At 45.6% G+C, this 25799-nt stretch overlaps 1 protein-coding gene across 1 annotated transcript; it reads left to right on the plus strand.

Moving 5' to 3' along the window:
* Positions 1 to 2524: 2524 nt before the first annotated feature.
* PLEKHS1 (pleckstrin homology domain containing S1) lies at positions 2525 to 24299 on the plus strand. Its single transcript, XM_075533466.1, has 10 exons — positions 2525 to 2552; positions 11087 to 11175; positions 11320 to 11426; positions 12046 to 12180; positions 13118 to 13238; positions 16014 to 16139; positions 19220 to 19413; positions 20630 to 20731; positions 22916 to 23051; positions 24120 to 24299. The coding sequence occupies exons 1-10, from the start codon at positions 2525 to 2527 to the stop codon at positions 24297 to 24299; spliced, it is 1218 nt and encodes a 405-aa protein (XP_075389581.1).
* Positions 24300 to 25799: the final 1500 nt, after the last annotated feature.

Raw genomic sequence — 25799 nt, forward strand, 5'->3', positions numbered from 1 at the left:
AGTGTTCCGGTCCATTGAGCATAAGGGTCTTTATGAATCGGTTCTGACTCAACAGCAGCACTGTCAGCAATGACAAGATCACATCATTCATAAATGATGGAGATGAAATTTAAACCCTGATTTCAGAGTGTATTTTCACGCTAAACCACAACATGCCGGTGTCTCTTCGCCGCCTCATCTGATAGTGGGTTGCAAAACAGGGAGTGGTGGGTCCCACTTGTGACATTGGAGCCCTTCACAGACATCGGGAGAACTGGGGTGCCCCCCAAAGTACATTCTGCTGTCCTCCCTATACAAGCAGCAGGATGCTGTGGAAGGTTGGGGGCTCTAGCGGAGGACCAAGGTGCAAGCCCGGTGGGCAGTCCCTGTTCCTCTCTCATATACAGCATCTCATTTGTACAAAGAACTATCTCATAGGCAGGTTCTGAGACATGAAAGACAAAACGCATGTCCACTTCTTTCATAAATGGTAAAGAACTTAGGAATAGTTCATATTTTACCAAGACAAAATGAGTTTTGGCTTTTCAACCAAGAGCAGCTAAAACTAACTCGTCATAAACAGACTAGCCTTAAAATGCCTCATCCATGGCTACTTCCTTCTACACAGGCCTCCAACATGGCCCTTGAATACCATCACTTGCCAGGTTGAATGTCACATGAGAGGGCCGCCAACCCCCACCATGGGTAAATGGAGATGAGAGTGCTACTCAGAAAACCCCCAGTTCCTAAGCCCCTGAAATTGGAAAGAACCTCATGGACTTGATAGTGTCTGTGGTGGGTAGGTGTAACGGATTACACTTTAACTGTTCACGCAGCTCAGGAGTTGAACCCATCAGCCACTCGCTGAGAGAATATTCCTGTCTCAGAAACACAAAAGGACAGTTCTGCTCTGCCCTACAGTGCCGGTACGCATGGCGATTGACTCTACGCCAGTGTTGTTTGCCAACAGGTAGTAGTTTCTAGTCCTCCGTCTTTTGTATCAAGGCTCTCCCCGTGGACAGAAGCATCAGACTGGAGGATGCCCTAGCACCTGTCCCAGGCATTCCGCTCACTGCATCCAGCCGAGTGTGACCATCGCCTTCATTCAGGGACACCAGGTCGGCGGCACACCCTTTCAAAAGGACGTCTTACGGCCCCGTGAAACGTTTGCAATTCATTCACGGAACCACAGTTGCTAGGCTAAAGGAAGTCTCACCAGAGTCAACAGTCCTCAAGTCAGGGAAGGCGTGGTCTCAGGGTCCGGAAAAACGCCCCCTGGTCCTCCATAACCCCTACATGCTCCTTGCAAGTCACCAAAGTTCAGCGTGAGATCTTGTGGGCTTGACGGTAAGAATGTCATCTCTGCTTTAACGGCTATGTGAAGGAGCAGGACACTGGCGTGAGTCAATTGCCTTACAGGAGCATCGAGTGGCTTTGTGCTGGAGAGAGGGAAAACTCGGGAGGAAAGAAATCCCACCACGCAGCTTGGCATGGTAACAGGCCTTTGCCTCCCTCCCATTTGGCGGTGATTCTCCTGGAGCCTCTCTGTTCCGTGTCTTCCTCCTATTTTGCGAGTCTTGCTAATGGAGCCTGGGGGCGGGGGGGGGGGGGCGCAGCCATGAAAACCTAGGCAAAGTGACCACCTAAGAAGCCTAACAGGGGAGCGCCCCTTCATCGAATACGTTTGCTGTAAGATGGCCAACTCGCTCTGGGATCTGGTGTTGTTCATGGGAGTGCCAGCGGACGTGTCCCGGACAGACCTCTGTCTCTCAGGTTCAAGCCCAAAGTGCCGGCCTCCACCTGCAGAGCCCAGTCACCGGGACCTTGATCTTGCACTAGAGACCGGCAGTTTCTGGCACCGAGAAGGGCTTATCTTGATTCCTCTTGGCTAGCACCCATTGGGCGCTCCAGGGGAGGACTACATGGCCCTTTGCTGCTGTGAAGTTTCACCGTCTTGGAAAACTCAAGAGGATCACACAGATTTGGAATAAGCTCAAGAGCAATGGGTTCTGGAACAAATCTGAACTTGGACTTTCCTCTGTGTTACCTTTCCCTGGGGGCTCTCTTATCAGAGCCACTGGTGAAGTAGAGACAGAGAAAGTCCAGGGAAGTCTGCTCCTTAATCATCTTTGCAATATTTCTATAGAACTTCCTCTTTGATGGGCAGGAGCTGCTTGAACATGCCCTCAAGACTGTAATGACAAAAAAAAAAAAAAAAAATCCAAAAGAAAGAAAAAGAGGCCCCCACCCCACGACTCCATTACTCAGTACCCCATCAATGAGTGGGGACCCCGGGGGTGCAGTGCTTAACCGCTTGGCTGCTCACCTAGCGCTCCTCTGTGGGACAAAGATGTGGCAGTCTGCTTCTGTTTAGGTTGCCAGTTTGCTTTGGCATCGATTTGCAGTCCTGAGAATTATACAGGGTCAATATGGGTTGGAGCAGACGTGATGCCACTGGGTTTGGGAATCTGTGTATCCGTTTTGGGCAGAACTAGCTAACTAACACTTAGTTTTTCTTTTCCACAGGTGAGAGCAGTCCCTCATAATGGAACCCAAACCTCAGAAGAGTCCAGGTACTCCAGGTATATCATCTCAAAAAGAATCTTTTTAAATTAAAAGTGACAATTTCCATCTAGGAAACCAGAGTACGGAAGATAAGGGTGACATTCTGGGACAGTGATTCTTGGTTTGAAGAAGTAGCAGAGGCTGTTACATTCCATTGTTTATTTCATAAGCACTCGCCTGTCTAGCTATTTTAATGAGTCACATATTCCATTTGTTGCTTAGAGATGGTGCTAATGACAAACGGTGCCCCAGAAAAGTCTGGGGAGTGTTTCCTTCACTTTATATAAAACTCGTACTTGAAAAGCAACTGTCTAAATCAGGTTCATTGTGAAGGCTGTTGTTGTATACTGTCAACTCAATTCCGACTTAGCGTGGAACTACCCATAGGGCCATGGTGGGAGTCAAACAATTTAAGAACCAATTCACTGCCCTAATGATCATTTCCAGTAAAACAAATTATATCCTGAATGGTAATGTATTGTTTCATACAGTTCATGCTTAAATAACAACAATAAAGAGGCACACAAAGCTAGACTATGCTATACGAAGGCGTTTTAAAATATTAATGAAAAATAATACCTGACAAAAAGTAATAAAACTCTTGAAACATTTCCACGTCACTTCTTGATTGGCGTCTTCACCTGCAATAGCTTTTACTTTGATCCGAGCCTCAACCGCTGTGTGGTTTATCCTTCACCACCTTTTCACTGTGGGAGCAGGATCCCATTCTTTGAGATGTAGGCCAATTAGACAATGGTCGTTGTGGCTGACGTTTTAGAACCAGGCAACGTCTCTTTTCTGGATGCATTCTGTTCATCTTTGCAACCCCCTTTCCACTTCTGCTGAACTTAACAGCAACCGGTCTTCTAATATTTTCAGCTCTTTGAGCTCTTTCAGAAGGAAATGCATAACACACTCATAGTATCTTGGGGTGTCACCCAAAGCTGAAATGAATGACAACCTGCCACCCTCTGGTGATGTGATGTGTAACTTTTTCTCTTTACGTTATATGTTTGTTTGCTGATTTAACAAACGCAAGGGGATGAAAATGTAGCATTTCCTCAAAAGTGTAATAAGTTTTATGAAATGAATAAATACATATTGCAAGCAGAGTTCCATCTACTCTTACACCTATGGACGAAGCGAACATGACTACGGGCGCTTAGAAAGCGTTGTTGCGCTGATGAATGTTAATAAAAAAGAAAAAAGCAAGAAAGATCAATTGCTGCCCAGCCACACACCTTAGGGAGAACCCTGATTATTACAAGTGCCGTTTCACAACCAGTTCGTCAAACTCAATAAGAATTAGGGATCAGTGCTGCTGAACCAGTGGGAACCAGCTGAATCCCACAGGGATGCCATGCGGTTTCCAAAGCCGTAAATCTTTACCGGAACACACTGCCAGATCTATTTGCCCATGAGGAGGTTCGAGCTCTTGAACCGCTGATCTCTTGGTTAGCAATCCAGTGCTTAACCTCTGTACCAGCAGGGCTCCTGGGGAGAGTTACACAAAGGATGTTTTCCAACCGCTTTTTCTCATGTCTACATCGCGCATAGTAAATGGGTACTGTGAAGAGTCAGTGTTTAGGATGGAACATCTCAAAAGTTAAATTGTCCGATTCAACGGAAAAGTGCGTACAGGGCATTTCTTATGAGTAAATCCCTGTGTGACACATTGCAGGGACAGGTCAGAGATAGGGAAACACTGCCTATCTACAGAAGTGTGTAGACCTAGATGGAGGATATTGAGAAACAAAAGCTTCACACGTTGATATTGTTCTATAGTCAAGGTTTCTGGGATTTTGTCCTAATGCTCCCTGACCTACCCTCCTACCAAAGGCCACGCATGTCCTCCCTATTGTATGCTTGGCAGCCCCATGCCTTTGGGTACAAGGGGCATGAGATCTATGTGTGTGTGCAGGAAACCGTGGCATTGGATACGTGGACTGGATTCTCCAATACAAATGTCTGAACTCTTTCATAACCTGAGGGGATCATGGGTGTATTTGTGGTCAGCTGTTGCCTGGACAGTCCTGTGTGTGTGTGTCAGGCGGGGGGATTGGTTTGCTCCTTTTGCTGCTAAGTAGCTTTTCATTTTTACAATATTCCATTTCTGTCTTTGAAATTGGAAGGCCAGGATGCCCTCTGGAAGTAAGGCGATCCCCGGAGAAAGGCATCATGGTTGGTTAAGTCGAGGGTGCGTGGGAAAGGGGAAGCCCTTCAAAGAGAGAGATGGGCCCAGTGACTGCAACAACAGGCTCAAACCTAACAACAATCATGAGACTGGTGCAGGCCAGGCAGTGCGTCATTCTGTTGTGCACGTGGTCGCTATGAGTTGACAACTGACTAACAACAACCGTGTGTTCTATTTTATGGATGTCTGACAGGGGTCCATCCACTCACCTGCTGATGAGCAGCTACATTTCTTTCAGTCTTTGGTTTCAAGGACCTTCTTGTACAAATCTTTGTACGGGCATGGGCTCGCTCCCCACTAACAGTGGAATGACTCAAACTTTTAAGTGACTGTCAAACTAATTTCTAAAGGAGTCGTGCTATTTTACATTCCTACCAACTCTGTATGAGAATTCTTGGTCCTTGCTAACATTGAGTATGGTCATTCAGTACAGCTAGTCAATGAGTTCTATAGTCGTATCACACGTTATTCCCTAACAACTAATAACATTGAGAGTTCTTTTCTGCACTTCTTTGATAGCTGTAGATCTTCTTTGGTTAAAAATCTGTAAAACATTGTTTTTTTTACATTGGGCTTTGTGGTAGTTATGTAATCTGGTGTCAATTTGGGACTTAAAAGGATTAAGAGTAAAGAGGTGGAGTCTAGTCTGTCAACTGGGTCATAGCCAATGAGGCCTCTGTGTGGGCATGGCCTTCTCCTGAGAATTCTGGGAACTCCTGTATTTCCTCCGTGGAGGCAAAAGACACTTCCTTCTTGCGACTCACTCTGTTGGAGTCTTTCTCTCTATACTCTGTGAGATGATGCTGTACTGACAAGACGCGTGGAACTACACAGTGCCCTGAGATGGAGGAGCCACATGGACCGACCCTGATGCAATCGGACCTCTTGAGCCAGAGAAGCCATGTAGAGACTCTTGCCAGTGCTGAGATGCTTATAACATCACTGGATCCAGAAGACTTCCAACCCACTGGCTTGTAATCTTCCTGCGTTCAGTGTCATTACATGTGTTTCGTGAGTCTAAAGAGGACTCTATAGATTAGTTTCAGACATATGGGCTAATATCAGACTTATGGACTTGATCTGGACTGGGCGGGGATGTTTTCTCTACATTCAATTGCTCTTGTATCTAAACCTCGTTCTTATTCACATCTGAGTCTCCATGAATGTGTTTCTCTAGTCTACCCAGACCGACACAGGCTTTTGCATATTCTTCTTTTTGAATTTTGAGTCTGCTGGATAACTTGCTACTGTTGAGACTTTGATTTCCTATCGGACAGAAAAGAACTGCCCCAAGTGCTTTCCAAGGTTGTAGACCTTTACGAAAGTCGACTGCCACATCCAACTCCCATGGGGTGACTGGTGGGTTTGAATCGAAGGACTTTCTGATAACTGGCGTGCTTAATCACTGCACCACCAGAGCTCTGCTTTATGCTGGACACAGACCTTGAGTGGGACCATGATTGGCAACATTTCCCCTAGTATTTGGCTTTTATTTTCAATATCTGATCAGTATGTACTGAGGACCAACTTTTTTTGTTTTTAATTTGAACTCCAGTTTACCAATTTGTTTATGGATTGTACATTGGATGGTATTTCTTAGATATATTTTTCTCTGATGTTCCTTCTAAAAATGTATAGCTTTGAGGAGTGTGAGCTGTTTTGAGTTAATTATTGTCTACAAGTGGAAGATCCAAATTCTTCTTCCTGCTTGATAGATGACTATCCAGTTGTTCCAGCAGTTTCTTCATCTGACTCTTCTTTTTCCATTACATTGCTTTGGCCCCTTTGTAAAGATTCCATTATCCATATCTGCTTGGGTTTATTTATAGACTCTATTTGTTCCATTTATCTATTTGTCTCTCTTTATGTCAATACCATGCTGCTTTGATTCCTGTCTCTTTTTAATAATTCTTAAATCAGGGACAACTGGCCATCTTTTATTCTTTTATCCAAGCTGCTTTGACTATTCTAGGTACTTTTCATTTTCCTAGGCATTTTAAAACCAACTTGTCTATTTCTTAAAAAAAAACAACTCAAAGATTTCACTGGCCTTTTAGGTTTGCATAGATCTATTGAAAATTGTGAAAGAATTAGCTTTTGAACAGTATTAAGTCTTCCAACCCACGAATAAAGTATGTTGCTCCATTTATTTAAATGAAAAGCCAAATAATTCATTTCTCTCATCAATCATTTATAGTTTTCAGTGTACATTTATGTATGTATTTGTGTTGGATTTTACCTTAGTGGTTAGCATTGGGCAGTTCCAACACATCAACTGCTCCACACGAGGAAGGCGAGACTTCACACGAGGAAGGCGAGACTTCACACGAGGAAGGCGAGACTTCACACGAGGAAGGCGAGACTTTCTGTTCCCATCAAGAAGTGCATCCCAGAAAGTCTTCTGCGGCAGGTCCTATGCTGGCTTGTTAGGAGTCAGCATAACTCGATGGCAGTGGGTTCAGATCTTGGGGCTTTTTATTTCATCATTTGAATGTTATTAATTTATCTATTGGTCTGTCACGGATGTCCTTGATCAGATTGAGGACGCGCGGTGCCACTCTGAGTTTGGTGAGCATTTTCAGGAGGAAGTGTGATGCCTACAGACTGAGATGGGAACGAGTCCCTCCTCTTCAATTTCTTTGGGAAGAGTTCATGTACAACTGGTATTAATTTGCCTTTGACTGCTTGGTGGAACTCATCAGTGAAGCCACGGGCTTTAAACTTCTCTTGTCCTAAGATTTTTAACTCTACTTTGGATATCTCTAATGGATAAAAAGTTGTCAGGCTCTCTCTTGTTAGTTTGTGTCTTTTCAGGAATTTCTCCATTTCGTGTAAGTTTTCAAAATATGTTCTAATAAAAAGTTGTGCATAATATGTACTGTATTTTAATATCAGTAGACTTATACCTTTGATTATTAATTTTGATTATTTGCCTCCCCCCCCTCAATTTTTCCTGCTCAGCTTGGCTAGAAGCGGCTTATAACTTTTATACATCTTTTTAAAAGAGTCACTTTTGGTTTCATCTTACCTTTTGTTTTTCTGTTTTCTATTTTATTGAGTTCCACCTTTGTCTTTATTATTTCCTTACTTCTACTTACTGCAGGCTTAATTTTCTCTTAGTTCCCAGGTTCTTCAGTGGAAGCCAACTAATTGACTTGAGACCTATCTTCTAATATAGATGCTTCATGCTGTCAATTCCCCTCAAAGTTCCACTTTAGTGGCATCTCACAAACCGTCCATGTTGTCATCTCTTTTTCATCCATTCCTCACATCGTCTCATTTTACCTGTGGGTTTCTCCTTTGAGCCATGGTTTATTTATATTTTATAAATTTTTTTCAGAGACTTTTCCATGTTAATTCCATGGTATTCTGAAGCCATGCTTTGCATGACTTGAATCCTTTAAAATGTATTGAAGTGTGTTTTGTGGCCCAGAATAAGGTCTGTCTTGGTCAATGCTGCATGCGCATTTGAGTAGACTGTGTACTCCGCTATTGTTTCCAGTACTGATTGCTTCATAAACTCAGATGACTCTGATCAGCGGGTCCTCGGGTCTTTCTCACTACAATGTCTGGGGATACTTCGTGCTCTACAAATCCTATCAGAGCTTTTGTATCTGGGAGCTGGGAACACTCTAGAACATTTCCTTTCACTAAGATCATGCTGTGATAGTTTATTGTGCCAACCTGCCCAATAGGAACACGTGGGATTAATCAGGCCACAGTTTGATTGGAGGGCAAAGAGATAAATGGCTCTTCAGGGCCCACCCCTCCTCTCTTTATTTCTGGTGATCGGAGCATGCTGGAGCATGCTGCTGCTTTAGCTAGTTCTCTGCCTCAACCTCTGGGCTACACTACCTGTGGGCCAAGTCAACCCGTGGATCCTGTTGCTACAGCTTGAGGCTCCTGTGAGAGCTGCTTTGCCATGCTACTGGTGCGTACGTTGCTTGACCTTGAGGCTAGTGGATCCTGTCACCTTGCATTACTTGCATTTGATATCCCATCTGGGTCTATTTTGCTAAACTTCTGGGCTACTGACGGTTGGTGACCTGCTCTGCTGTTTGCTGCCTGTGGGAACACTCTGCTTGCCTTGCCTGCAGGAGGGCTCTGCCATCTGCTTCCTTGACCCTGGACCCAGTAGCCCATGTGAGTTGAAAGATTTCCATTAACTGTTCCATGGAAGTGAGTTGAACTGAGTCCTCTGTACTGCTGTGTGGACTAATTAGCTGTTACATTCCTTCATGCTGTAATCATAAGTGTCCTGGTTTTGTTTCTCTAGAGAATCCTGCCTAACACACACACTTATCTACCAAAATGTCACCTGAGGCTTCTGAATCTATATATTTTACAAGATTTCTACCTTTGCCAAATTCTTAGTTAGATGCCACCCAGCAGGACCTTGGTCTTTTCAGGCACCACATATACAATGACTAAGGAGGCCCAAAGAAGAATCGGCGCCTTTGAATGATGGTGCTGGTAACGTGTATTGACTGTCACGGCCTGTCAGTAGAACAAGCAAATCTGTCTTTTAGGAAGTACAGCCAGAAAGCTCCTTAGAATCAAGGATGATGAGACTGCTCTCTCACATGTTGAGCATTTTATCAGGAGGGTCCAGTCCCTGAAGGATATCGTGCTTGGTAAAGTAGAGGGTCCGTGAAAAAGAGGAAGAGTAGCAGTCAAGGTGGATGGACGTGTTGGCTGCAAAGGTGGGCTCCAGCAGCAGTGATGGTGAAGGTGGCTTAGGCCAGAGCAGTGCTCCATTCTGCTGCACCAAGGGTGGCTCAGAACCAGTCAGGTGGTATCTCACAATGATGAGAGGAAGCACCTGTCTTAGAGGCAGACTAGAGACCTGCTTAAGAATAAACAAGTAACAAAGGCTGGCATCCTCCCGATTAGGAAGAATGCCTAATCTTCATTGAGTCCTGGCATTGGTGTGCCAGGCCTCGTACTAAGACCTTCTCATGCATTCGCTCCTTGCGTCCTCGGCATGAACCTCTGAGGTCAATGCTACTGTCCACACTGTACAGACAAGGGAAGCAAGGCCACTTCAGTGATTCAAGGTGTCCTATAAGGATTTGTGAAATCAAGGAACGCATGTCCTTGGCCAAGGCTACCCTGTTTTTCATGAAGGAACTGACACTCCCGGGATGAATCTTGTTTCCTACATTGTTTCCTTTGCCTTTCTTTTCTCTGTTTTAAACCTCTCCTTCTCTCGGTCTTTAACTTTTCGTTTTGGGGCAAGTAGAAGTTCTGTGGGAGAAGAGAGGCTGAAAGCAGCTGCCTAAGAATTATTGGACACTAGCAAAATGGTCATAGGGACCCCGGTGGCGTAGTGGGTTACTTGTTGGGCTGCTAACCGAAAGGTCAGCAGTTCAAAACCACCAGCCCTGGGAGATAGAGGAAACTTCCTGTTCTAACTCCTAAGAGTTACATTCCTGGAAGCTCCAATGAGGTTGCTGTGAGCTGTAATCGACACAACTGCCGTGGGGGGTGGGAGCAAACCTGTCCCAACTGTGGTATTGCTAGTCGCTGCAAATGCAAAGCAGCGTATGGTAACTTTGCATGTGTCCAAGCAGATCTGTGTTCCTTAGTGGTTTCCAGAGCTAATTTTGGAGGAAGGTTTCTTCGGAGGAACTGCTGGGAGGACTCCACCCTCCGAACGTTTGGCAATTGGGATGCGTTAACTGTGCCGCCCAGGAACCCAATAATTTCTGTGTCTTCACCTGACAAAGAAGCTCTAATTCTTTGGCACAGATGGGTTTTCCAAGGCCAAAGACAAGGCAGAACTATGGCCTGGATGTGACGCAAAGCCAAGGCTTCCAAAGATTATATACATATTGAACGAGACTGTGATTTTCTAATACTGACGGTACTACACCCTTCTTGCTAACGTTTTTTGCAATATAAGATGGGATCCGAGCCGCTTAGCGGATGGTTTTGATTTTATTCACTGTGCAGATTTATCCTGCTCCTGTGGCTGGAGCTGTGACAGGAGGGAGCCAAGTTTTGCTTGCTTCTAAAGAGTCCCGGGAAAATCCTGAAGCAGGAGCAGCGGGGAGAGCGAGGGGAGGCTGAGTGGAGGTCTGCTTGGGGTGGCCAGGAGGAGCGATGGAGGCCACAGTGGGTGAATTCAAGGCCCACATACTTGTCCCATGTGTTTCCAGGATATTAAAGATGCACCTTTTCTTTGTCTCAGGTTCCCACTCAGCCCCCCCCCCACCATAACTGAGTAGCCTGAAGACCTTTGTTCTCGCACACACACACACACACACACGCACACACAATGTTTTCCGACTACAGCTGTTCTTTTTCCCAGACTCACTCGTCACAAACTCATTTTCTTTCCACTAGGCAAACCATTTCCGTTTTATTTTGAAAATGAAGTCTGCAAGCAAGATTACTTCATTAAATCACCGCCCCTGCCGTTTTTCTTCTCTGCGGTGAGTATTCGCCACCTCTAAGGAGCCCCCTGGCCACCATGAGCGCATGCTATGCATCCTCCCCCTCACGCCCCCATGCCCACCCCACTCCCACCCCCACCCCAGACATTTAACTCAGACGCAAAACCTTTGCCTTTTTTTCAGGGCTCTTGGAAAAAGCGGTTTTTCATCCTGTCGAAGGGCAAGGAATCGGGCTTTCGTCTTGTCTATTACAAAGACCATCAGCAACGAGGGGCCATTGAACTTGACCAGTGCGTATCCTCCCTGGAAGCGTGTTCACAATAACCCGGGGAACAAGGCAGGGAGGGGCACGTCCGGGACAGCTGGAACTTAGACCAGCGCTGCAGGAAACCACAGGCTTCACGCCTCTTGCCACGTATGCTACCCACGAATGCCCAAACACTGCGAAGCGTGTGCACATGTATTCCGTATTCCACATCCTATCCATAACTTTCCATAGCGGATAAAGCATCCTGGTAGGGAAGCCTGGATTCACTTCCTTTACTTTCCATGTGACTGAGGGAGAGGGCAGCTGATGATGTCATGAAGCCAGCGTAGATTTCTTCATTTGGAAATACCTTTTCTCTTTAAGAGATGATGAAGCCAAAAACATAGGATGCAAAAGCGATCATTTCTGGAACCAAGAATCAGGCTAACATAGACATGCTTGAAGTAAAATTCAAGCTGTGTAGATTTTTTTGAGAGCCTTTTCAATCCGGGAGTCAACCAGAGCCAAACGTCTTTTCTTAAAATGGTGCGACCATCCATCCTCAAAGGATTCAAGTAGCTCGTATGTTTTGCTCCGTTTGAACCCTCCTGTAAAACGTCAGCTCCATTCCCGTGCCCATTTTGTGTTTCAACTGCCTACAGAAACTCCAGCGTCGAGGTTGGCATAAGCAGCCATGAAAAAATGCACGCTGTCCAGAAGATGTTTAAATGCCACCCTGAGGAGGTGATGTTCATCCGAACCGCCAGCAGGGACTACTTCCTCATCGCCCATAACAGGTGAGGTGCAAACCACGACGGAGCGCGCTGTGGGAACGGAGTCCAGATTTTTAAACCAACCCTTTACACAAACGCAACTGTCAACCTGGTCCACCTTGGCACTCTCCACAATCTATGCCAATACCCTGAAAAGTCACCACCGCCCTGGTGAAAGAAACCAAGGTTCCCCCCCCCTTCCCAGGGTCCGAAAAAGAACTTTTCTCAACCCCCCTCAGCCAGAGACACACAGAAAAGCGACATTTATTAGGGAGGGGTTATGCCCATCTTAGAAAGAGCATCCCATTTTTAAGAGAGGCTTCTGCCCTCAAAGGTGCCTGGTAGACTCTTGAAATGTGATTGATTATCTGCTTGACAAAGTGGAGAGGGGGGCATGACAGAGGCATCAGCTAATGTTGAATCCAGGATAAAGTGGGGGAGCGCCTTGATCTGTTAAGATCACTCAGAACACACAAAAGGCTTTCTTGAATTTGCCATCTGAGTCAACTTGGGGTGGGGGGGGTGGGGAGAAAAGATTTGTATGCATTCAGTTCAAGTACATTCTTCCTGGATGCCTGCCTTACCTCAGAGGTAGCACACCTGGGCGGCAGCACAGACCTGCTGCTGTCAGGATAAAGGGGCTGGAGGTTAAAACCTGCTTAAAGAACATAAAGAAATCAGTGTCAAAACCCGGAGCCTCAAACCCTGTGATTACGACTCTTATTTTCTCCTTTCTTTCCCATTTCTCACGGAGGCGACCTGAGGGTTCATTCTAGTCTGCAGGTGTGGAGGTGGGGGAACAGTGGGTCACACAAGCGACTCAGAGAAAAATAAAACTCATTTCCCTGGTACCTGCTGCCACTGCCTCCTCAACGCTTCATCAAAGAACGCTTCTCTGGCTCCAAAGGAGTGCAGGTGCCATTGTTGGCGCCTGCGGCTCACGGTCTGTTCCCGTTAACAGGGAGAAGGTCCAAGACTGGGTCTCCGCCATGACCTCACTCTGCTGGGACAGGACTGCGGCGCATCTCCATCTCGGACACAGTGCCAGGACGGACACCACTCTCTTCCTCAGACCAACAATGGTCGCTGCCCCCGCCCCCGCCCCCTTTAGCAACTGGCATTAATATAAGGAATAAATAAGTGAAAGAATGAACGTGATTATTACTTTTATGATGAACAGTCGGGGAAAGAAAAAAAAAAACCCCAAACGCTTGTGCTTTGAGAGAAACTAAAATACAGACACAGACACTTCGATTGATTGGCCTGTGTAGGAAGTGAGACTTTTCTATGTAATATATATAAATATATAGTCAATGAGAGTTGAAGCGGTGTATTTCTCCTCGCTGCTGCTGAAGGTGCAGTTTTAAGACTGACGATCAAGGCTAAGGGACCCTGGTGGGATAGTGGCTATGCCTTGACCGCCATCCGTAGGGGTCACTGTGAGGCAGCATTGACTCGATGGCAGTGTTTTGTTGTTTCTTGTCTTCTTCTCCCTTTTTGTTGGCTTGTGATTAAGAATGTCTCTTTAACCTAAATGTGGAAGCTTTAAGTTTCTAATTTCCTTCAGAAGGGCCCTTGCTCATTGACACGCATTCTGTGTTAGAGCAGACTGTTTGGAACTGAAACGTTGGTCTCCAGGGATGGCTTTGGATATGTTATCTAGTTTGTTCTGTGCTTACTGCAGAAGCGACGGGGAAGGAGCAGACGTCAGGGATTTGTTTAGAAGTAGAATTGAGTGGCTGGAGCACAGAGGAAGGGGTGCAGAGGGAAAAATGGTTAAAAAAGACAGATTGAGGGGAAAATCTGGGTTCTCTGTGGGCTAGGCTGAGCAAGATCTCAAGGGCTTGGTGAGAGACTAGATCAATTCAAGCCTTTGGGAGACTATACTGGTGAGAGACTGGTGCCAGGAGCCCAGAGGGGGAGGGTGGTGAGTGATCAACTGGGCTCTGGCTGAACTACTAATTTTTCATACCAGGAGTGTCTCGCACTGAATGATACACGACCTTCTTCAGACTCCAGCCCGCTCCTTGATCCTGCTACTACACCGGAGGCTGACAGCTCCGCTTCAAGCGCCTGTTTTCCAAACACGGTAATTGGGTCTCTCCCTGTCCCCCTCTCTTCATAACACGCTAGCCCATTATCAGTTGGCTATCACCACATTGCCTACCTCCCTGTCTGAATATGTCTTAGGCCCAGCACTTCCCTATATTTAGTCTGTTTCCCATATCACAGGAGAGCCTTACTACTCATACCTAACCTGCTTTGGAATGCATCACGCGTTCTCGATGTCCCTGGATGTGCATCTGGGTGTACTGGGCTGAGAGCCCTTTGGCTAAATGAAAGTTTGCCTGGCAACCTGTTCCTTCACGCAGAATACAGATGACCTCTCTAAGAAGATCCTCAACACACTAGCTGATTTCTTGCCACACCATCTGTACACCTCGCGGTGAAAGGCAGAGCTTCCTAGTCATTTCCTGCATTTCTCTGATCAGTCGGCTTCCCCTTACATAAGTGGAGGAATGGAATCCATTTGGGGAGTAGATTCAATGCTATGTGTGGGTGTTCTTTGTACTATACCCTCGACTTTCTTGGATTTGCTTTCTCTCTACTTTGGACGTCGTTCATTCATGGACTGGGTTTGGGGGCGCTTGTTGGTTGGTTGCTCCCCCTACAGAGGTGCTACTGCATCCCTTCCAGACATAGCCTTTCACTCGCCCCTCCCCTTGGGTACCAAGCACATCTTAAGGCGGCACAGCCTCCTGGTTCATCTAGTTGACAGGGCACCCGATGATTTTAAAAGCTTCCTGTAGCCAATCAAATCCCCCAGGTCAAACACCTCATCTCAGTTATCCATGGAATGAGTTCCAAAGGTGGCTGAAATTGGGATGGGAAGCTCATCCTTTTGAACAAATGCCTCCAGCCTGCCACTCCTGATACTCTCCCGCCCCGCCACCCCCAACCAGAGCGAACACTGTGGGTCTTCTTGCCTTTCTACACGATGTATTTGGATCCAGTGATTTTTCAACCTGCTTGAGTTAAGAGTTTCTGGATTTTTGTTGCTTGTTGTCAATGAAATTATGTGGTGGCCTACCCAACATGGACTGGGTCCCTGAGCTTGGAGCTTGAAAAATGGATGTAGCTTAAATGCATCCATTTAAAATAATAATAATAATAATAATAAGCTTCTTTTGAGGACTTCCTAGAGAATATGCAGGGTCTTTAAAAGAAAAAGGGAAAACCTACTCCAAGATATTGGAAGAATTAAATGGTGCTTCTAACAATTTTCCTGCCATGTCACACAGTTCTGTTAATGGGGTATCATATCTCTTGGGGACGGGAAGAGAATAATCGGTTAAGCCTAGATCACCTTGAAGCCTATAGTTCATGCGATCACATAACCGGCACTACCAAATTACATTCCTATGAGAATACAAGTCTGTGAGCAGCACCCAAAAGAGGAATGCTGAGTAGGAAGAGGAAAGACCTATTCCCTTGATTACGAGCTAATGACTTTCTCAGGTGGCACTGGATGCTAACTGAAGCAAGATGGGGGCAGGGAGTGTGAACTCTGACAGAATTTAGTGACTTAGAGGGGAAAAAAACCACATGTTCGGCGTTATAGCTCCAATGGTGGAGAATCGGGTACTTTGACATTTATGGCAACAGTGGTGACCCAGGACAGGAGGCAAGTTCAAGTTGTGTGGTTACATCCTTTCAAGGATGTTGACCTTGGAAGAGCCTCCCATCTGCCTAGTCTAGCTAATCAGTTGTGACATTTCCAGAAAGCGTGCGGCTTCATTCTGTCTCTTGCAAAGACAACGAAAAGCGCTGATTCTGTCTTCATCTCGTTTCTTCAGCATGTTGTGGGAAAAGGCTCCCCAGGAGGAAAGCAAGCTCCTCTTCCACAAGATTTCTCTTCTGAGACCACAGAAGATATGACAGAAGAGAATTATTATCTCAGTCCCCAAAATGTCCTTTTAGAGGTAAATCGTTCCGTCCGTTAATGAATTATGTAGTCTTCCAACAAATAGGTACAAAGCGCCTACCAGGTACTCTTCCAGAGACACTTTGCCAAGATCAGAGGGTCTCAGAGGGGAGTCAGACCCCGAGGGAGTCCTCACGGAGCTGACGCGTGAATAGGAGACAACCATCCCATGAGCAGAGGGCTCCATGCTGAGAGACGCTCACACGATTTCAGCAGCAGGAACTAGAAGGGGGCAGAGGAGGGGACTGATACCCAGCCAGGACCACCAGCGAGGAAAAGGCAGGGGATGACATTTGACTTCATTTGGACGAAAGGCAGAATGTGGACCTGGTTGTTAATGAGAGACATTCTGAGCAATAAGGAAATTATGGGCAAAATTCTTGGGGGAACAATGTGTGATACATATCAGTCAGTCTATTGATGAACTGAAAGCTCTCACCGAGGGGTTTGGGTGTGCTTGGGACTGTCTGTACTTTACTAGGTGTGGCAGCTTCAGTAATGGACCAGCCTTCAGAGTCCACAGTTTTATTGAAGGTCACATGATCATGCTACACACGCAGCAAGGTCAAAGTTCTTGGCGAGTACTAGAAAAAGGGCACATTTCCTTTCTCCTTAGGAGGCAGGGAAGACTTTGGAGAAGAAATGGCATTTGAAATGTCCATGGTGCAAAGTTCAGTTGGCTGGCAACGGAAAGCAAAATGAAAAAGAGCCAGACCATGGCGGGCCCCAAATACTCAGCTGACTTAACTTTATTGGCAGCATCAACCAAAACCCAACTCCTTGCCACTAAGTCCATTCCAACTCATAGCGACCCTAGAAGACAGAGTGAAACTGCCCCTTGGGGTTCCCAAAACTCTTTATGGAGGAGAAAGCATCCTCCTTCCCCTACGGGGAGTGGCAGGTGGTTTCAAGTTTCTGACTTTGGTTAATAGCCCAACGCATAAGACACCCACCGTGCCACCAGGCTCTTTGTGGGCAACCTGGAGGCAGTGAACTATCTCCAAGTACCATTAACCCCAGTAGCCCTGGTGGCACCATAGTGAAGACATCAGCTCATCACCCAAAGACCAGCAATCCCAGTCCAACAGCAACACCATGGGGCAAAGAGAGGGCAGTCTGTTGTCAAAGGGAATGCCTACGACCACCTCTGGAGACGCTTTTCTCGGTCCTAGAAGGGATACCATGAGTTGGAATTGATTGGATGGCAATGGGTAGCAGTTGGCCAGCATCTATATTTGAAGTGGAGAGAATGAAATTGGGAGGACTGAATATAAAAATGGGTGGGGGGGGGCGGGGAGAAAGCTCCCTGTAGAATTTCTTAAGCTAAGTGTTTTTGTTTGTTTGTTTTTTAAACAAGGTAGTGACATGTGCTAACACTAAAGAGTCCTGGGGTCAGAGTCATTCTGAAAACACCAAATACGTTCTACAAACTACCTTCAATAGGCCTCTTCACTGCAGAATTCTCAGATCTTTTAGTTTGCAGTGATGAATTATAAGCAGCCCAACAGGATACAAAATACAACATATCCCAATCGCCTTTGTCCCCAGCACCCAACTTTCTCTGAAACTGCCTTTCACTAGTGTTCCCTAGGCCCCTGACGGCAACTAGTCCCTTGTCAAAGACATGCCAAGTGACATCAATTAAACATTTCCATTTGCTAGGTATTCATCAGATTCTAGTAAGGGAGGCCATAGTAAGCTGAAAGCAAACCAATAAACAAGGACAACATGCACACAGGAAGCTCAAGGTATAAATAGTCCAGCAGGAGCTATAGTGGTCAGAGAAGGTGAGAGACTTCAGTCAAGCAGACACACGATTTCAGTAGGCAGAAGAGAAAGGGGCCTCCCGGGGGGAAAGGAAACAGCATGACCATGGGCACGAGAATGATAGTGTGTCAGGGGAGCAGTGAGGAGATTCGTCTGGTTGGGGTAAAGTGTGCCAATCTCAGGTTCACGATGAATTTGTTGTGACAGAAAAGATGAGTTGAGGGCAGTATTTTCTATAGACCCGTACAGTCCCCTGAAGCAACTCAGGCTACCTGTGAACAGAGCAGCCTAGGCCTGGCTGTACTTGGGCTGTGCCTATGACCTACCAAGGATATGTGCTGCTGCAGCAGGGATGAGAGGGGCAAAGAGTTGGGGCATGTTCTATCTGCCTAGGGAAGAAACAGAAAGGTAAAGGTAAAGAGTCCGATAGAAAACTTGTATCAGGTGCATGGGGTTCCTGGAGAAGAAAGTGGACGTTGGGTCTGCCAGAAACTTGGCTGGTTCCAGTACATAAGGTTGGTTGATATTCCCAGAATGCACACCACTGTTCGTCCAGTAGAAGGCGTGCTTGCTGCTTCAGAGCCCGGGATCATACTGTAAGGAGTAGTAAATGGAATAAAAGGGTATCTGGCTTATTGGTGGGCTGCGTCCTTAATTCTGTCCCTCTTGTTTACAGTTGGATAGAGCTATTGAGTCCAGTTATTCTGATGAACCCACTGAACCTGGTAGTCCAGACAAGGTCTTGAAGAGAACTGAGTATCTTTACATGTCAATGAAATCCTGGTAAGAAAAATGCCTAGATGTATATTGTTATCATTATTAACTAAGATAATGTAATCTGATGATAAAAGAACTACTGCCAATTCGTTTAAAGTAGCTGATATACTAGTGCAAAGCAATACTACACACCAAGTCTGACACATTATTTAGTCACCTCCAAGCAAGAAAGAGCCCCAAACGTTTCCCCATGGACAGAACGCCATTAGTGAGATCCTCAGAATATTTTCCGTCTCCTGGGGAAGCTCTTTTCTGTTTTAAATTATGTCTCTCGCACTCTCACCTCTGTCTTCCGAGCCCTCTCCATGAAAAGGGCTATTTTGATTCCATATCCATTTTCAGAAGGAACGCTTAGTGGATTTGATTCTCACCGTGGCTGTCATTCTAATGCTTGGACGGGCTTCAAGACCTTGCTAGCTTGCCTGTTGCTGTTAGCTACTTCGTAATACAGATTTACACACAGGGGGAAGTTGTGAGTGGGCATGCTTTGAAAGCTTTGTTTTCACTTTTTAATTTGCTAGTGTTCTCAAAGAGACCGCTGACCAGTCCGTGGAGAGCAAAGAGAAATCCCCGGCCCTTCCAGAAACACCGAAGGAGGGGCTTCAGCTACAAGAACAAGGCTCTGGAAATGATTTATGTCTTTCATCCGCCAAGTCAGAAACACAGGCCACAAATGACAAAAGGGAGCTGGCCTCACTCACAGTCGTGCAGTTGTCTATATTAATCAAGTAAAAAAAATCTCATTTCTAAAAACGTTATGGGTCCTAAGAGCAAGGCATGCTTCCTCTTTCACTCAGTACTCAAATTTTAAAGCCTCCCCTCGCAAAAAAAATTTCAAAAGTTGGCCAAGAATATGACCAGTTTCCCTGTTGACTGTGGTCAATGACAATGAAAAAAAAAGAGCTGAAAGTCAAGTGGTCCCCTGGAATGTCAGTGGCATTTTCAATTACCTGGTTTTTTTCCCGTTAATCTTGGTTAGTCTTTGGGGTTCTAGAACCTTGAATTCAATCTGATCTGAATAGCCTGTCTCCCAGACTTCGCTGTGTGCATAACTGTAGGCATGAACATTGCTTAGGTTTAAAGATTAGAAGAGAATGAATGTGCAGATTTAAAAAGTAATAACAAGAGCATTTGATGAGATTGTTTGAAATTTTAGCTCTTCTCGGTGTTTTTGGCTGTAAAATCATGCCCAGAAGAGAAATATGCAAATTAACCTGGCATTATGTAAACGGTTTGCTCTCTCTGGGGTCCCTTTCCTGTCGTCTACCACCCACTACCACATCTTCAGGAAAGAGGACACTAAGAAGTTATTTTCAGGAACTTAAATGTTCAGTTTCTTTAAATGTTTAGGCCAATATTCTGAGTGGAAAATATAATCTCATATATGTGTGCTCGGAATCCAGGAAGTCACGTCCTGCTTATATACCCAAAAGAATCGGGGCAGGGTCTCAAGCCAAGGGCCCATCAACGGCTGAATGGATAAGATATGACAAAACATACCACAGGATATTATTTTGCCAGAAGAAGAAATGAAATCTTAGGACATGCTGTGACATCAATGGACTTTGATGATGAATGAAAAAGGCCAAACAGGACAGGACAAACATCGCACGATCCCATATATATGAACTTTCTAGAATAGACAAACACAGAGACCAAAAGTAGATCATTGGGTACCACTGGATGGGGGAGTAGTGAGTTATTGCTTAATAGGTACAGAGCCTCTGGGTGGGGTGATGGAAAAGTTTCAGAAACAAACAACGATGATGATTGTACAGAACTATGAGTACCTTTGGAAATAGTTAACAAGGCAAACTTCACGTTGTCTGTGTTTTACCATAATTTAAGAAAAAGATGAGATAAAAAATGAACTCTGTTCAGAAAGTACAGTTTAGACTCGGGCCCTTTACTTGATGTGACTCCTTCAAATGTGTTTTCTTGCAGTAACATCACTGATGCAAGCCAAGTGGAGACACTGGATGTAGTCCTCTCTCCTCCTGACATCATAAATTATCTGGCTTTGATTGAGGCTGCGGGACGGATATGGTAGGTCCGAGATTTGAGTGCCATTGATTCTAAATGGGGTTGAAAGGAAATGAATTATGTCTTGAACACTCCATTGGGTGACACAGATGCAGTATTGCTGTCATCACAGAGGTGGCAAATGAGAATCAGAAAGCAAGACTATGGCTCCGTGGGAGGGTTCAGCCAGGAGGGAATGGGTAGAAGAAGTTCCAAAGTCTAGGAAACAGCCAGTTTTTGATATCTTAACCTCAAAGGAGTACAAATGGTCCAAGGAATTCGTTTCCAGTCCACGCACAATGAGTCCTTGGTGAATGAGCAGAGGCAACAAACATCAACAGTCCAAAAGGAGAAAACTTACTAGGGTCTGTGGTTCAGGAAAAAACAGCTAAAATCCTGCATAAAAGGCTCAGATACAAAATACTGTGCAACAGAGATGAATCTTAAAGCAATCTTTTTCTACTTGATTCTATGTTCTCCCAAGGAGCTGGAGACCCATTTTGATGGAGATGACATTTCTGGAGGGGAGCCAGTTCTTTCGTGTAAATAACAATGGGTTGTGTTACACACCTGTTTAGTTGTCCGGTGCTGTTATCACAGAACTACCATAAACGGGAGACCTTAACAACCAGAAACTGATTTTCTCACAGTTTAAGGGACCAGAAACCCAAATCCAGGACTTCAGCTCTGGGGGAAGACACTCTCTCAGTGTATTCTAAAAGAAGGTCCTTGAATCTTTGAGCTTCTGCCCTGGGCCATCTTCTCAAGGCTTGTCCTCCCTACCCAGCCGTCGCTACTAGCTAGCTTGTGACTCAAATTGTGGTTTACATCATTCCTTCCTAATTAATATAGTAAAGACAACTCGTTCCCAAGTGAGATTATAACCACAGGCATAGAAGTTAGAATTTGCAACACATATTTCTGGGGTTGGGCAGGGCTGGGGAAGAGATAATTCAATCTATAACATAGCCAATCATCTTGTCAATCCTCAGAGGACGGGAAGCACAATCTTCCATTTTCCCAAATTTCTCACAATCTAAGGCTCAATAAATAACTGGACCACGCACTGTCCTGTGCCTAAACTTGCCCATTTCCTAATTCAATTATTTATTAAATATTCATGATGTACTCACTTCCAACAAATAGTACTCTTGTTGACTTGGAGTTACGGGGTTATTAAGACTTATTTTTTTCTTTTAATTAATTCATTTTATTGGGGGCTTATACAACTCTAATCACAATGCACACATCCATCCATCCATATGTCAAGCACTTTTGTACATTTGTTTCCTTCATCATTCTCAAAACATTCGCTTTCTACTTGAGCCCCTGGTATTCGCTCCTAATTTTTCCCCTCTCTCCTTGCACCCCCTCCCCATGAATTCTTGATAATTTATAAACTATTATTATTTTTTCATATCTTACACTGTCCAATGTCTCCCTTCACCCACCCACTTCTCTGCTGTACGTCCCCCAGGGAGGGGGTTATATGTAGATCCTTGTAATCTGTACCCCCTTTCTTCCTCACCTTCCCTCCACCCTCCGGGTCTCCCCACTCTCATGACTGGTATTGAGGGGTTCATCCGCCCTGGATTCCCTGTGTTTTCACTTCCTAAGTGTACCAGTGGACATCCTCTGTTTCAGCCAGATTTGTAAGGTAGAATTGGGATCATGATAGTGGAGGGGAGGAAGCATTCAAGAACTAGAGGAAAGTGGTATGTTTCATCATTGCTACACTGCACCCTGACTGGCTCCTCTCCTCATCTGCAAGGGGATGTCCAATTGTCCACAGATGGCCCCTGTGTCCCCACTCTGCAAGAAGCAAAGAGCATGGCACTGCACCTAAGGGAATCTTGTGGACTGGTAGAAAAGATGGCCACACAGTGAGGAAACATACAATGCATACTATTTCAAAATACTTACACGAGGGCTTTACACGGTGCACTAGGCGGCCAGGGGCAGTGGAGATTAATTGCAGCAGAGAGTGTGGACAGTAGGAGGTTTTTGTACACCCACCTGAGCTGAACTTTGGAGATAGGAGCAGGTTCCGGAGGGAGTGGTAGAGGTGAGGGTGTCCTAGCTAGCAAATGGGGCCAGGTGGAGTACACAGTAGCTAAGAAAACTGCTGCCAGCGGCAACAGTGGGATGGAAAGAGGAGCCTGTACACTGCGGTCTCACCCTTGTGTTGGATGATGTATCTCATTGCAGTGTAGCCCAGTGGGTAGGCCCCCCGCGCCTGGGGTGCTTGTTTTGCCACGGAGACCACCTTTTGGCTGTGAACGACCTGGAGCCCCAGAGCCTGGAGGAGGTGTCCTTGTTTCTCAGTCGGTCCATCCACAAGGAGGTGAGTCCTACCTTCCAGTCCTGGTCCGGGAAAGTCAGGGCCAGAAGGAGCAAGTTCAAAGTCTTAGATGGAGTCTGAACAGTGCTCTGAAGACAGATGGGACACCTCTTTGGCCACCAAGTGGCAATGATAGAATGTTATGCTGAGATCCTTTCAGAATTCGTTCGTGTCACGTAGTGTTTGGAAAGCACACCAGGCAAGGAGATCGACGCTCTGAGTGGAGAACTTCAGAAGCAGCCTGATATGGGAAAGCGATCTTACCTGGGAACGTGACCAGCTCAGGTCAAGTCTCAGCTGCTTTACCCACTTGGGCTAATAATAGTGGGGTTGATGGCAGTAGCTCAAAGCGTTGGGGGACTGCCAAGGGAGACGATGTCGGCAACATGAGTAAATGATTGTTGTGTTCCTTCTGCTACTACTGGTCGAGGGATACTGGACAGGTTTCGATTTCTAAGTTATCAGTTCCCTCACGGTCATCAGTTGGAACCACCAGCCACTCTGTAGGAGAAGCAGCGTCAGTCTGATTCTGTGAAGATTCCCTCCATGCAACCCAACGGGCAGTATCGCTCTGTCTGACGTGGCTGCAGTGACTCCGAATTTACAGCAGGAGGTTTGGGTCTGGGTGCTTCTGGCATCACGCAGGAATCTTGTTGGTCAGACAAATTGTGCTAGTGCTGCCGCGTAACTGGGGAAACCCAGAGAGGATAGGTGAGTTATTGAATATTCATCACCAGTTAGTGGCAGAGCAAGGACTAAACCTAGTTATCATCCGTTCACCTTGTATCCAACACCTACTCTATGCTGGGTACCGCGGTAGCTTCTCCAGCTGCAAAGGTCGTCTCAGCCTCAGCGCAGGGAGCTCGCGAAGCAGCAGGTGAAGGAGGTGTGTTAGAAGCTGGCTTCGGCACAGCTCATCGGCTACCCAAGTCACCATTGGTTTCTTCTTTCCCTGCCTTGTAGTTCATCAAAGGATGCTCTTCAAAAACAGCTTCCAAGAACATGAACGAAGAACAAACACTCCCAAAGATCATCTTTAGTCATCTCCTCTTCTTCTTTCTTGTGTTTTAGAAAGTAAAACTCACCATCAGACGGATCCCAAATTCGGAGAAGTTCCATGCGATTGCCTGTATGTGCCCATCAAAATACCAGACTACTGCCCCGTTTCATCTGGATAACCCCGAACTGCAGTGGATGCCAAAGAGAAGTCCGGCCATCAGAAAGGGCCAGCAGAAAGAAGATGGAGAATAACAAGCTAGGGATCTGGCATAGCAGAGAAGGGAGGAAGCCAGCTCTGTACCAGACTCGGCCCCTCACTGTCATGTCATCTGGGAATACCCCTCTGAATTTCAGCATCTCTGCCCTGACAGTGGTCCTTCTCTGATTATACACCTGGGAGATGGGAAGGATGAAATAGGTTTCATGGAACTCTGGAACACAGTGCTGTAAACCCTTATTTTCTCAAAGCTTAGATGGGTTCGTTCCTCAGCCCGAATCCAGTGTGTTCGGTTGAGGTTGTGGTGCACATAATTCTTTCTTTGTTCAGGAGCCAACAGTTAGAAATATTCATTCCAGGGAGACAGATTCCCAAGAGAGATGTGCTATCATCGTGCCCTTCCCAAGAACCTCCTGCCTCCTCACTCCCATGTTCACAGCGATAAGACAGAGTGGACCGTCTTTCGCTTGTTTTACTTAAGGACCCTTGGCTTACTTTAGAAGTTGAAACAGTTTGAGGTCATAGCTAGCAAAGATCTGCATACCCCATAAGTCATGAGAGAAGTATTTAGCCCTTCTACGTTGGAAAGAGCTTTAAATTCATTAACAAATAGATCCCAGAAAGCTAATAGAATTCTCTTTCCTTCCTAAATAGGAAAACTAAGGCAGAAAGCACTCAGATCAGGAAAAGGAGCCTGGTGGTGTAGTGGTTACAAGTTGCAACTGTAAGGTCAACTACTAACCGCAAGGTCAGCAATTCGAGGCCACCAGTGGCCACATGGGAGAAAGATGAGATTGTCAACTCCTGTAAATAGTTAACAGTCTTGTAACCCCACAGGGGCAGTGCTACCCTGTCCTGTGGTGTTGCTATTAGTCAGAATGGACTCAGCAGCAGTGTGTTTGTTTAAGATCAGGAAAGGTTAGAGGAAAAGCAGGCTTTGGAAATCGTATTTGAGCATGGCCTCATTTCGCACTGGAAGAAAGCGAGGCCTTGGAAGACGGATGTCAATGCCTTCTTGGTGACGGGAACTTTCATGGTGATTTAGTGGCAGGACCAAGACTCTGAAGCTAGCTCTGAGGAGAAGCTATCTCATTCTATATTTAGATATAGATTTTAAGAATGCCTCAGACAGAGAAAAAACATTCAAATGCTGTGCATAGTCTGTTTTCAGAAAATGTGTAAGGTGATTCTGATGACTTCATGCAATCGAACACTTCACAGATGTGAAAATATCTTGCATGAACTTTTATGAAGCGATGTGGTCATGGTGTGTTAAAAGTCATAGAAGCAAGCGGCAGTGCCATAGGTAAAAGCATCTGCCCTTTGAATATTTTTGCCAAAAAATGATTGATGTGTGTGCATATATATGTACATGATTTCCTTGACTCTAATACCTCATGGAGCTGTGAGGTTTAAACAGTGTACACTCACCACTTAGCAATTGCCTGCCATGTAGTAAACCAAAACACACCACAACCCACTCCATCAAGTCAATGCCGACTCATAGCAACTCTGTAGGACAGGTACAACTGCCC

This window comes from Tenrec ecaudatus, chromosome 16 (genome assembly GCF_050624435.1).
Source record: "Tenrec ecaudatus isolate mTenEca1 chromosome 16, mTenEca1.hap1, whole genome shotgun sequence".
Taxonomy (NCBI): Eukaryota; Metazoa; Chordata; class Mammalia; order Afrosoricida; family Tenrecidae; genus Tenrec; species Tenrec ecaudatus.

Coding starts and splice junctions, on each gene's coding strand:
- PLEKHS1 (XM_075533466.1), top strand. CDS start 2,525: ATGGAACCCAAACCTCAGAAGAGTCCAG. Junction 12,181..13,117: donor TTCCTCATCGCCCATAACAG/GTGAGGTGCAAA, acceptor TCCCGTTAACAG/GGAGAAGGTCCAAGACTGGG. Junction 23,052..24,119: donor GTCGGTCCATCCACAAGGAG/GTGAGTCCTACC, acceptor CTTGTGTTTTAG/AAAGTAAAACTCACCATCAG.